This window comes from Macrobrachium rosenbergii, chromosome 1, assembly GCF_040412425.1.
Source record: "Macrobrachium rosenbergii isolate ZJJX-2024 chromosome 1, ASM4041242v1, whole genome shotgun sequence".
NCBI classification, from domain to species: Eukaryota; Metazoa; Arthropoda; class Malacostraca; order Decapoda; family Palaemonidae; genus Macrobrachium; species Macrobrachium rosenbergii.
In genome coordinates this window covers 47,530,188-47,544,357 of record NC_089741.1, presented here as the reverse complement: position 1 = coordinate 47,544,357, position 14,170 = coordinate 47,530,188, and the positions used below count along the sequence as shown (strand labels likewise).

The window sequence follows — 14,170 nt, the reverse complement described above, 5'->3', positions numbered from 1 at the left end:
TTTATCCGTGTATCGTTCTTGTAAGGACGTTTTGTAGTAAATTCTTTCCTGATCAGCCGATCCGTACAGTACCAGCTCTAGTCAGCTTATTCGTTCTATATTTACTAACGATGCTGTGGTAAAAACTAGCGAGAGAGAGAGAGAGAGAGAGAGAGAGAGAGAGAGAGAGAGAGAGAGAGAGAGAGAGAGAGAATAATGATAATGCCATAATACCATGAAAGTGATAATGATGGGAACAGATTTGAGTGACGTAGTGACAATAGGGAAGGAGAGGACATATCATAGAAAGATGGAGCTGAGGTGGGAGAGGGTGAGGTGGAGGACGCAAAAGGAGAGAGAGAGAGAGAGAGAGAGAGAGAGAGAGAGAGAGAGAGAGAGAGAGAGAGAATATGACATAATACCATAAAAGTGATAATGATAGAAACAGATTTGAGTGAGGAATTGATAGCAGGGAAGAAGAGAAATATCATAGGGAGATGGAGCTGAGGTGGGGGTAGGGAGGGGTAGAGGAGGACACAAAAGGAGGAGGAGAGAAGGAGAGAGGGAGGGGGAGGGGGGTGAAGGGTAGATAGGTGACGGCGGCGGGTGTGAGAGACAGGTGATATAAAGAGTGTGTGGTACACTTGTCGCCCAACCGCATATACACGCCATGTCGCATGTTCCTTCCCTTTTCAACGGCGCTCTAGTGATCGATCGATCCGCGGTTAGTGTGATTGCGTTTTCCAACGCCACGTACTCCTCCCCCACCTCCATGCCCCGGGCACCTACCCACGCGCCAACCCACCCACCCATAGAGGGAGGGTCCCTTTTACCCCGGTGGAAAGTGGGGGGTGGGGGGAGGGCCAAGGCAGACGATGAAGCTTTGTTTAATCTTTTCTCATATTCTTCTCTTTTTTTTTTCATCTCACGGTTAACTCTTATTGTTGAGGAGTTTTGATGGGGAAAAGTCGAGGTTCCATCTTGAATCTTCTATTTTCGTTTGTTTTTTTTATTTTTCTGGATTGGATTAATACGCTCACACACGCTAACGTACATGTAATATATATATATATATATATATATATATATATATATATATATATATATATATATATATATATATATATATATTATATATATATATATATATATATATATATATATATATATATATATATATATATTATATATATATATATTATATATATACTGTATATATTTATATATTTATGTAAATATACACATGTACATATACTGTACATATAACATATAAATATAAATATACATTTCGGCTTAGAGGGTTAACCATTATATGGTAAAAAACTCAACCCTATGATATTAAACCGTTAAGTCCCGCACTCTAGAGCAATTAAAAAATATGAGAGAGAGAGAGAGAGAGAGAGAGAGAGAGAGAGAGAGAGAGAGAGAGAGAGAGATTTTGATTCGCCTTTTATGGGACTTTGATTAAGCATATTCCCCCGAGCTGTGATTTGGCGTACAGGTAATTGAGGGTCGGTAATTACGTTTGATCGTTGCGCACCTGGCAGGTGGTTTGGCTTACGTTGACGGGGGCCGGAGTCGGGGAGGGGGCGGGTGGGGATGGTTTAGGTATCCCGAAGGATAGGGACGGTGATTGGCTTCTGTCGTATCAGTCGTAAAGAGGCCGTTGCATCAAATTGCTGGTCAGGTTAACTACTACTAAAACTAAATCCATATCCCCTCCCCTCCCCCCTCTCTCTCTCTCTCCCCCTTTCCCGGATATTTTATATGTAGTGTATGTGTGCTTTACATCATGTTGCTTATGACAGGCTACTGGAGGGTGAGTGTAATGGAACGGACGGCGACTCTCTCTCTCTCTCTCTCTCTCTGTCTCCTAGGTTGCATATTATGTATATATATATATATATATATATATATATATATATATATATATATATATATATATATATATATATATATATAGTATATGTGTGTGTGTGTGTGTGTACGCATATGTTTTTTGTTCAGTACGCTCCTGTTAAAATGGTCACCATCCGAAAATTTTACTGCTACTTTAGGCTAGGAATTTTAGCTTTCACTTTTCAGTTTGCCGTTTATTTCTTCTCTTGCTGAAAATCAGATCTTATATGTTGACTGTGGAGTCAGCGGTTTATTATAATGAATTTATTACATTTTTTTTTTTTTGCTTCATGCAACGCCTTGAACGGGAGGTTTCATAAATTTTCTGCAACTGTAGGTTAAGCGTATCCTTAAATAAGGAGTTTTATCTGTAATTATAAGAGTAAAAAATTGCTAAAGCTTTCGTGGATCATGTTGAATTGTGTTGGAAGCACATCCCGCCTCTTGAAGATTTTTGTACCTGGGGCAGAATGAAATCCCTTCACTCTATCGTAGTGGAACCTTAACCATACTGCTCTCGTCTCTGTTTTTTTTTTATAGAACAATAAATATAGAAATTTAATGGGTTTTTTTCTGCTTGTTCCATACGAACGCGTGCGTATTAGGAATGGTAACACTTAAAGACTTCGCTCAAGAAACTGAAACTCGTCTTCGATTATATCCTTGGCGATCCTGCCCTCGGTAGTCCTTTCTTGAAGACCTTGATTGATTTCATTTTGTTTTCTTGGGTCATCGAAGACGCTTAAAGAGTTCTCGACAATTCCTCTTCTGGTTGGTGGATTGCAGGTGGTATTTTAAGTGAAAGCATGTTATCAGAACGCTGAAATTCAGTATTTTCATGAATTCCGATAACTTGTCGCTAATTCTTGCAAGGCTTTTAAGAAACTGGTATTTCTGTGCTTAAGTCCAGTTTTGCCGTTTTGCAAACAAATTGCAGTATATTATATCTTTCAGTCATTTTAATTATTATCGAGCCACTGTTCCCCTAATTACCCATGTTGAAGAAAAAATAGTAATTTCCAAATTAGTGGATGGAAATGAATTCTTCGGGGCCAGTCTGACGGAGGTCGTAATTTGCCAATTTTACCATCGTGCTTCATTGCAACTCATTCCTTCTATTAAAGTTTGTTGCAAGTTTCAGTGGCCTGTGTAAATCTCGTCTAGCTAATCAAACAGTAAGTCTTACTTTCATAGTAATAATATGAAAATTAAAATTATACTTATTAGTCGCCAAAATGCAATTTAAAATTTGTACAAACGAAAACGTTTATTCCCTTGTATTCATTTTTAGTTTTCTGTAAAAGAAAATTATTGCGCCGGCTTTGTCTGTCCATCCGCACTTTTTCTGTCCGCCCTCAGATCTTAAAAATTACTAATGCTAGAGGGCTGCAAATTGATATGTTGATCATCCACCCTCCAATCATCCAACATACCAAATTGCAGCCCTCTAGCCTCCTCTGTAGTTTTTATTTTATTTAAGGTTAAATTTAGCCATAATCGTGCGTCAGGCAACGATATAGGACAGGCCACCACCGAGCAGTGGTAAAAGTTTAATGGGAGGCGGCTCATACAGCATTATACCGAGACCACCGAAAGATAGATGTCTTTACACAGTGGCTTTGATTATATGCTGTACAGAAAACTCGATTACGCCGAAGAAACTTCGGCGCATTTTTTACTTGTTATTTTCACTTAGGCTCACACGAATTTACTTTCTCTTTTTCCTTGCATTGTTCAAATCTTTAAGCTTAATAAACATATTGGAGAACATAGGTTATCTACAATTTATTTGCTCTCTCTCTCTCGCCTGGCTTAGACTAGAGTTATTCGGACTTATAACTTTATATCTTTAGTATCTCTGGTTTTAGCTATGGTAATTGTTAATAGAATATATAATGTATTTATATATATATATATATATATATATATATATATATATATATAAATACATTATATATTCTATATTATATATATATATATATATATATATATATATATATATATATATATATATATATATATATATATATATATATTCCATTGAATGTGATTGACCTTTCATTATACGTTAATTTCTGGAATCTTGGCGATTATACTGACCTTCTTGCTTCAAGTGTGATTGCATGTTATAGTTCCCCCCCCCTCTCTCTCTCTCTCTCTCTCTCTCTCTCTCTCCCAGACCAAAGCAAATGTCAGCGAATTATTATTTTTTTTTATATATTTTTGCTCTTTTGTGACGTCCCTCTAAAAGCCTGCATTGCATTCAGCATTAAGTGCAAAAGTGCATATCTCTACTTAATTATGATATCCACCGCTTTCATGATTAAAATGTTACATTCACAAATTACCTTTTATGGTCATTTTATGGACTCTGCCGCGCGTATAGAGCCATTAAGGGGAAATGATCCATTAGAGATTCCATTATTTATATTGTAGCGAGGAATGACCAAAAAATTTGTGTCCCTGTGCGCATCACTGAGGGTTTATGGGCTTAGAGGTTACTGACGTACGTGTGCATTCGCGTACATATAATTATGTATGTATACACACACATGCACCATAAATAAATAAGTCACAATATATAATATTTATACTGTATATACATATATATATGTATATATATATATATATATATATATATATATATATATATATGTGTATACATATATAATAAATACAATATACCTAATTGAGAGCTGTGTTCCTTTACTCAACTTTCAACACACACTCTTCTCTCTCTCTCTCTCTCTATATATATATATATATATATATATATATATATATATATATATATATATATATATATATATATATATATATATATATATATATATAGATTCTATGTGTGTATTTGAAAGTTATAAAAGGATCTTTTTAGCTCTTAATTAGCTAAATTGAAGTGACACAGTAATTATACACAATGATCCCAAGACGCATTAATTTGTCTTAAGATCACTATTTGGTGGAAAGCAACAAAATGTGGCATCTTATGTGACCTTTGTAGCAGAGTTCCCTGCAAAAATACTCCTGTCAGTCATCCAAATCATAATCGAACTGAAATTGTAAAATTAATCAATAAATAGCTTGGAACCAGATATTGGGTTCATATGTTACTTGAATGTGTTTTTTGTTCTGTACATCGAGACAGCGTGAAGAATGACAAAGCTCACAGCAGGCAACACACACATTTACTATATATATATATATATATATATATATATATATATATATATATATATATATATATATATATATATATATATATACATACTGTATATATATGTATATACACAACTGTAAACTTTTTTCTTTGCCTTGAAACCTAACCAAAAGTAATATTAAAATCATTATTTGTAAATTTAAGTTTTTATATTTGGCACATTAGCAGTTTTGTAAACTTTATCTTCAAAATTATCAGGCATTCAAGGTCAGAGCTCAACGAATAACAGAAATACGATCATATGCGGTGGAATTCATCACGTAATGTGGAAGTATAAATACGGAACACCTGGCTGTGTTATTTACTTCAAATATACATTTGTAGAACAAGCTAAAAAGGAGCTCTAAAACCAGAGGCCAAAAAGGAGCTCTAAAATCAGGGGCTAAAGGAGTTCTAAAACCAGAGGCTAAAAAGGAGTTCTAAAACCAGAGGTTAAAAAGGTGTTCTAAAACCAGAAGCTAAAAAGGAGTTCTAAAACGAGAGGCTACAAAGCAGTTCTAAAACCAGAGGCTAAAATGGAGTTCTAAAACCAGAGTCAAAAAAGCAGTTCTAAAACCAGAGGCTAAAAAGGAGTTCTAAAACCAGAGGCTAAAAAGTAGTTCTAAAACCAGAGGCTAAAAAGCAGTTCTAAAACCAGAGGTAAAAATGGAGTTCTAAAACGAGAGGCTAAAAAGATGTTCTAAAACCAGAAGCTAAAAAGGAGTTCTAAAACTAGAGTCTAAAAAGGAGTTCTAAAACCAGAGGCTAAAAAGGAGTTCTAAAACCAGAGGCTAAAAAGCAGTTGTAAAACCAGAGGCTAAAAAGGAGTTCTAAAACCAGAGGCTACAAAACAGTTCTAAAATCAGAGGTAAAAATGGAGTTCTAAAACCAGAGGCTAAAAAGGTGTTCTAAAACCAGAAGCTAAAAAGGAGTTCTATAACCAGAGGCTAAAAAGGAGTTCTAAAACCAGAAGCTAAAAAGCATTTCTAAACCAGATGTTAAAAAGTAGTTCTAAAACCAGAGGCTAAAAAGTAGTTCTAAAACCAGAGGCTAAAAAGCAGTTCTAAAACCAGAGGCTAAAAAAGAAGTTAGCCTCGTTTGGAAAAATAACAAGACTAGGAGAATGTGCTAGGAAAAAAATATTATGATAATATAATTAATTTCATATTTGTGACTGTGGTTGGTATAACAGCATGTAATCAACATAGCAATTTTTTTAAAGTAAAAGTTAGTGAGTAATAACGAATAATTATACTCTTATTATGTGGCCTTACCGTATTTATTAGTTATCAATATTCTCCGTCAGTAGCTTCATTTATTTTTTGTTTATTTTTTTGTACGTTCATGGTATATTTTGTATTTGAATGTCATTTTTGAATATAATTTAGCAATTCATCTGCCTGTGCATGATAAACTTGCTCTTAATTTCACTATCACTAAATATACTATCGCTTAATATACTTTGCGCTCGCACTTTTTAAGTTAGAGGCCTTTCGTGCATAGCTCGTGTTTTTAAAAAGATCAGGAGTTTTATCCTGTAGTAAGATTCTATTCAAAGACGAGTGTCTGTTGCAATATCTTTGCTTGAGAACAAGAGGAAATCGATCAAATATACGGAAATTTCGAAAAAAAAAATTAACATGAAAATTCGGAAAAAGAACATCCGTCCACATTGGCATTCTGAAAAAATAGTAAGAACAATAAAAAAATACGCCGAAGATTCTCCGGCGCAATCGAGTTTTCTGTACAAAGGTATCAAGCCACCGGGAAAATAGATCTATTTTTCGGTGGTCTCGGTATAATGCTGTATGAGCCGCGGCCCATGAAGCTCGCAGCCAGCCGTTGTGGCCTGTCCTATATCGTTGTCAGAAACACGATTATGGCTAACTTTAACGTTAAATAAAATAGAAACTACTGAGGCTAGAGGACTGCAATTTGGTATGTTTGATGACTGGAGGGTGGATGATCCACATACCAATTTACAGCCCTCTAGCCTCAGTAGTTTTTAAGCTCGGAGGGTCGACAGAAAAAGTGCGACGGACAGACAAAGCCATCTCAACAGTTTTCTTTTCAGGAAACTAAAAATGAATAGTCAGTTGTCTTATAAATTTCGGAAAGTAAAATGCACATTACAGAGTTTTTCGAAATTTTAGAATATAGGCTGTTTCCTTAGGAATTTCTGAGGAGAAAAATTATGTAATGCAGTATTTTTTTTTTTTTACGAAATTGAAGAGAATATATGGCAAGTCATTTGAAATGGTTAAAAATACAAAAGCTTATATTGTTATTTTGCTTCCGGTATACCGTGAAAAATAAATTACGGTCTTTTAAATTTCTGGAAGGACGAAACTATGCATTTAAGTTTATATTAAGAAAATACATGAAAAATTTACAAAGAAGAATAGAAGTCATGTCATTTAAAATTTATGAAATGACAGAACCGTATATTGCAGTTTATAGGAAGCCATAGAAAACCTATCCTTAAGATTTTTTTTTAAGTTTATGAAAGAAAATCTACTAGGTCCTTTACAATGTCTAAAAAAAATCGTTCGTTGCAGTTTAAATGAAAACACAAGAACATTATAAACCGTTGCATTTTAGAAAATCTGGAAGAGAAATATACTCTGTAGTTTTTTATTGAAATAAAAAGAAGAATAAGTCATGTATATAAAATTCCTGAGGAGGTAGAAGTTTTACTAAGGATTATTTAAAAATCCAATGCAGAATAAAAAATATACATTGCAATTTTTTTAGTGAAACTGAATTAAAAATAAGACATGTCCATAAAATTCCTGGGGAGTTTGAAGCATTTATTAAATTTATTTAAAAATTCAATGCAGAGTAAAAAATATACTTTGCAGTTTTTTTAGTGAAATTGAAATAAAGATAAGACATGCATAAAATTCCTGAGGAGATAGAAGGTAAATTTTATTTAAAAATCCAATGCAGAATAAAAAAAATATTCTTTGCAGTTTTTTTAGTGAAATTGAAATGAAAATAAGACATATGCATAAAATTCCTGAGGAGATAGGAGTTTTTATTAAGGTTTATTTAAAAATCCAATGCAGAATAAAAAATATACATTGCAATTTTTTTTTGTGAAATTGAATTAAAAATAAGACATATGCATAAAATTCCTGAGGAGATAGAAGTGTATTTTAAGTTTTATTTTATACATTGTATAATAAAAAAAATATATACTTTGTAGCTATTTTTAGTGAAGTTGAATTTAAAATAAGCCACGTAAATAAAATTCCTGAGGAGATAGAAGTGTATGTTAATTTTTATTTAAAAATCCAGTGCAGGATGAAAAAGACATATACTTTGCAGTTCTTTTAGCGAAATTAAAAGAAAAATAAGTGATGTATATAAGATTCCTGAGGAGATAAAAGTTTTTATTAATGTTTATTTAAAAATCCAATGCAGAATAAAAAAATATACTTTGCAATTTTTTTGTGAAGTTGGCTTACAAATAAGACATGCATAAAATTCCTGAGGCGATAGAAGTCTGTATGAAGTTTTATTTAAAAATCGAGAGCAAAATAAAAATATATATATACTTTGCAGTTTTTTTAAATAAAAAAAAATAAATCTTGTACATTAAATTCTTGAGGAGATAGAAGCGTTTATTAAGGTTTATTTAAAACTCCAATGCAGAATAAAAAAATATACCTTGTTTTTTTGTGAAATTTATATAAAAATAAGTCATGTACATTAAATTCCTGAGGAGATAGAAGAGTTTATTAACTCTTATTTAAAAATCCAATGCAAAATAAAAATATATACTTTGCAGTTTTTTTAGTAAAATTGAAATCAAAATAGTCATGTACATTAAATTCCTGAGGCGATAGAAGTGTTTACTAAGGTTTATTTAAAACTCCAATGCAGATTAAACCGTGCCCTATTAAGATTTTTCAGATAACATCGAACACTTGTTCAAGGTCAGTATTTTTTATCCATTGTTGCACTATATAAAACCCCAGACCACTCTGAGGCTAACCAATCACCTCTATAAATTCTCCCCCCGCAGAGGAGCCCGAACTCGCCACGAGCCAAGAGGGCAGCAGACCCAGCACGGCAGGTGCCCCGCCAGTGGAAGGCCGAGGCGATACGGAGGGCAGCAGCGACGGAGGCACCAGCGGAGGCGAAGGCGGAGGAGGAGGAGGAGGTGGTAGTGGAGGAGAAGGAGGTGGAGGTGGAGATAGTGGAGGAGGAGGAGGAGGAGGTGGTGGTGGTAGGGTTGTGGTAACAGGTGCAGGACCTGGTAGTGGAGGGAGTGTTGGAGGAGGAGGAGGAGGAGGAGGAGGTAACGGAGGCGGCCTGGGCCTAACCAGGAAGGACACGACCGGCCGGGTGCACAAAAGCGAAGGCAAACCCACGAGAGTGCGAACGGTGCTCACGGAGAAGCAGCTGCATACGCTCAGGTAGGCATAGTGGATTCGAGACCTTCCTTCTTTCTTCTTCCTCTTCTCCTTTTTCTTCTTCTTCTTCTTCTTTTTGTGGCTGTACTTATATACTTTCGAAAGTATTATAAGGCCTGTGGGCTGGGTTTGAAATATAAGTATGTAAAGATGGAGGCTGTGGGTTTGGGTTTCTTGTTGAAAGTAACTTTTTTTTTTTACCGATTGGAATTTTTTACTAAATGGCGTCACAGAGCATTTGGTTTGTTAAAGTATATTGCAACTAAGTACTGGACAGGCAGAGAGGTGATAGGAAAAGAGATTTTAGGAGTCACGATGACGGTAATAATATCAATGTTATTAGAAACGTTACCCAAGCCCAGTTTAGAAAAGAACCCTTCAACACCGATGAAGATTAAGATAATGTTAACAACTGTCATGCGAGATAGGTGAAATGTTGATTTTTTTAACTCTAGACAATCAGCAAAAAATTATTTTATTTTCTCGATTTTAACCAAGGTCAAACGGTCATTACAATAAAACGAACTCTTCATGAATGATATGACGCAGAAGACCGTTATGCATTCGTCATAAACGTGTCCAGTATTAGTTTATATAGACACTGACACGAAGTTTTTATATTGTACATATATATATATATATATATATATATATATATATATATATATATATATATATATATATATATATATATAGTTGATTATGGTTAATGTGATGTCTTTCAATCTAAGATACTGGATGGTGATGGCTTATAATAAATGACATTTACGCTAACTAACAGTAATCAGTACCCATCTTTTGTAAAGCTTTTTGTGAACGGCTGACCATGAGCCGAAAATTGGTGCACTAAGTTGAAGAGTGAATTTTATTTTACTCAGAGATAATGTGCGATTTTAACTAGATTATTATTATTATATTATTATTATTCAGACAATCCTAATAAACCCTTAACAAACTAAAAAAAAAAAGGCTTTTAGAGAATATAAGGCCCATACACAAAATGCATGAAAACGCTTGAAAACAGAGTAAGATGGATTATCAAATGAATAAGTGTGATCATTGGTTCGGAGGAATATATTGATTGTCGCGCGAGTGAGTGAGATCACGTTTGCTTGGCTTGACTGCTAGTTTATTAAAGAATTGGTTGAATTGAGATAAACGTTTTGTTTTTAAGCAGTGAATTGTATAAATGTGCTATCATCCTTAAACACACACATTCATATATACATATATATGTATGTATACATGTGTGTGTTTGTGTTTGTGTATATATTATATATAAAATATATATGAAATATATGTATATATATATATATATATATATATATACAGAATTTATATATATGTTATATATATAATATATATATATATATATATATATATATATATATATATATATATATATATATTTATGTATATATAAAACATAGTAAATGCCTGTATAAATGAGTGCTATATTTACCTTCATACATGTAGGCAAATTAATTAGTATTTACGTTGGTTGCTTTCTGAACAACAGAATAAGGACGAAGAGGAAGGAGACTGAGGAGGAAGAGAAAGGGGAAGAGGAGAAGGGGTAGAAAGGAAGTAGAGAAGGTCTCGGAATCACTATGACTAACTATGGCTGTGAAGCGACTTGAAATCATTTATATCAATTGTTTGATTGTTTGTTGTTGTTGTTGTTGTCCCCTTTAATTCCATTTTTTTCGTAAACATTTTTATTATTTAACGTTTTTGCTTTCTTAAAGTTCATATATATGTATGTATATAAATATTTAGCATGTATTGTCGTCATTATACATGATTTTTTTGCTTTTTGTGTTTCTTATTTTTTTATTCAGTTGCCAGACATATACAGTATGTATATGACAGTCGGTACACACACAAACACACACACACACACACACACACACACAAACCCACACACACACACAGTTACCAACCACATATGTATGACAATAAGTATCTCTCTCTCACACACACACACACACACACACACACACACACACACACACATACATCCCTGTTACTAAACACATATGTATATGACAATGAGTACCTCCTCTCTCTCTCTCAGTTACCTAACGCGCATGCCTATGATATTCATTCATTCTCTCTCTCTCTCTCTCTCTCTCTCTCAAACACACACTTTTACTGGTACCTTTATATTCTTTTTCTTTTTTCATCACGTTTATCTGGAATCTTCACGTACACTTACATTTTATATTGCTCCATTCCTTTATGAATTAGACAGTTGTTACGTTCATTCTCAATTGTATGTGATTTATTTGTTGTTTGTCCATTAAACCTGCTTGTTTTATTGTCGCATGTTCTCAGTAGCATCTTTTATAGTATAGTGACCCCTGATCATCAACTCTTGTCTTTTATGTTTTAACTTTTACACGAAATACGACATCTTATCTAAGCACTTTAGCACATACCGAACATTTTTTGTTTAAATTCATATTGGAAACATTTCTTTACACATGTTATTTTATTTCACATTTACACAAAATTCTAAACAATTTAGCACATACGAACCTCCTGTGTTTAAATTCATATTGGAAACTGTTCTTTACAAATGTTTTTTTTATTTAATTTTACACGAAATACGAAATCTTATCTAAATACTTTAGCACATACGGACATCCTGTGTTGAAATTCATATTGGAAACTGTTCTTTTCAAATGTTATTTTGTAGAGATGTTGTAAACAGATTAATCATATCAATTTTAATTAATCACTTCAACCTTGTACCACCTCTCCCGACGTTTCCCTTCCAACCGCCAGTCTCTCAAACAGAATCCACAGAGCCCCTTCCATTCCCCCCCGTTCTTTCCTTCACGTTCCAGCGGGCGCTCTTATTCCTCTCGTTCCAGAACGTGCTACGCCGCCAACCCGCGTCCGGACGCCCTCATGAAGGAGCAGCTGGTGGAGATGACGGGCCTGTCGCCGAGGGTCGTCAGGGTGTGGTTCCAGAACAAGAGGTGCAAGGACAAGAAGCGGGCTCTCCTCATGAAGCAAGCGGCTCTGCACAGCGAAAAGGTAAGGTGACAGTTTTCTGCATTCCGGTGTTGGCTTCTGAACCGTCCGTCCGTCTTCGCGAAGGCAGCAGCGCTTCTCAGCGTGATTATGAGAGATCATGTCGTTTTTTTGTTTACTTTTCTCTCTTCTTCTTTTTCTGATTAAAAAGAGTTATTTCTTCTCGGCGGACAAGTGTACTTGTTATACTGTAGTGAAGCGCGAATAGGCATTGCTAAGCACCCCGTGTGTTAATCTTATATGTTGTCGGGGATTCATCGTGTGTATCAGGTCATATTGTTTTTTGGGAATTTTTTGTAGTTTTGCAAGCTATTGCTCGCAGACACACACTCACACACATATATATATATATATATATATATATATATATATATATATATATATATATATATATATATATATATATATTTTGTGTATAAATAAATATATATATATATATATGTATATTTATTTATACACATATACTATATATGTGTGTATATATGTGTATATGTGTATATATATCCACACACACATATATATATGTATATTTATACACAAATATGTGTATATATAACACATATATTAATACACATATATTTACATGTGTGTATAAATATGTATATATGTATATTTATACATATTTATACACAAATATATAGTGTATGTATAAATATATATATATATATATAGATGTGTGTATGAGTATCCTGTATATCTATAAATATAAAATTTATATAATACATATATAAAATATCGAAGTGACACAATTGAATTGGAATTTAATACCTGAACTGCATGTCAACTGACGACGTTGAAAAAAAAAAACATGACCCACAGCAGACTATAATCGACATTACTGACTTCTGTGTGCATGTCCCTAACACGCTAATCGCTCATTCCTAATGGCCCATTCATAATCGGCCATTAAAACCCAGGCTTGAAATTGCCTCTTAATACCCCGAGTCTCAGTTCCAATTTGACTTTTTACTACTACGAACCCATCCATTCCAGAATCTGTAGTGCGTGCCAATCACGCCAAAGTGCCATTGGTACGCGATCAAACACTCATTAACAGTTTTAGTGCCACTTAGGATAATGTCCGGTCGTGACACGCGAAAATTTTCCCACGGCTGTTCGAAGACGGCTGCTAGTTGGGGGTAAAATATGGTTAGGGTGGGATGGGTGAGGGTGGGGAGAAGGCTACGCTTATTCTTACTATTATGGAGGTGTAGGGGGGGAGGGAAGTTAGAGGAAGGACTGCGCTTATTCTTGTTCTTGGCACGATTGTTTAATTGCTTTCCAGGAATCCTCTCTCTCTCTCTCTCTCTCTCTCTCTCTCTCTCTCTCCTTTATGTGATAGCTTGGTTTAATAAATTTTGACCTTATCTATCTACCTGTCTGTCTTCTAACACCTCCCCTCTCTCTCTCTCTCTCTCTCTCTCAAACTGTGAATTGAATTCTTATGATCTCAAGAGGAATAACATCGCCCTCAGCAAATTTACTTTGCGGGTCCTTATATTTCCAAAATGATTTACGGCCTGGAATCAAGTAGTTATTTTTTCATCTATGAATACTTGCAAGCCGTTTCCTTTACAAAGACAACTGTTTAAAGCAGTAGAATTTCCCTCTTATTTTTATAGTATATGTT

At 34.3% G+C, this 14,170-nt stretch overlaps 1 protein-coding gene across 9 annotated transcripts in view; it reads left to right on the top strand.

Moving 5' to 3' along the window:
• The window catches only part of LOC136833471 (insulin gene enhancer protein ISL-1-like), a 567,526-nt gene that overhangs the window by 286,387 nt on the left and 266,969 nt on the right, over positions 1-14,170 (top strand). For all 9 annotated transcript variants that reach the window (XM_067096209.1, XM_067096159.1, XM_067096004.1 and 6 more), the window contains 2 exons: positions 9,108-9,501; positions 12,378-12,543. In XM_067096209.1, coding sequence (XP_066952310.1) covers positions 9,108-9,501; positions 12,378-12,543 — 560 coding nt within the window. The remainder of the gene's footprint in view (positions 1-9,107; positions 9,502-12,377; positions 12,544-14,170) is intronic.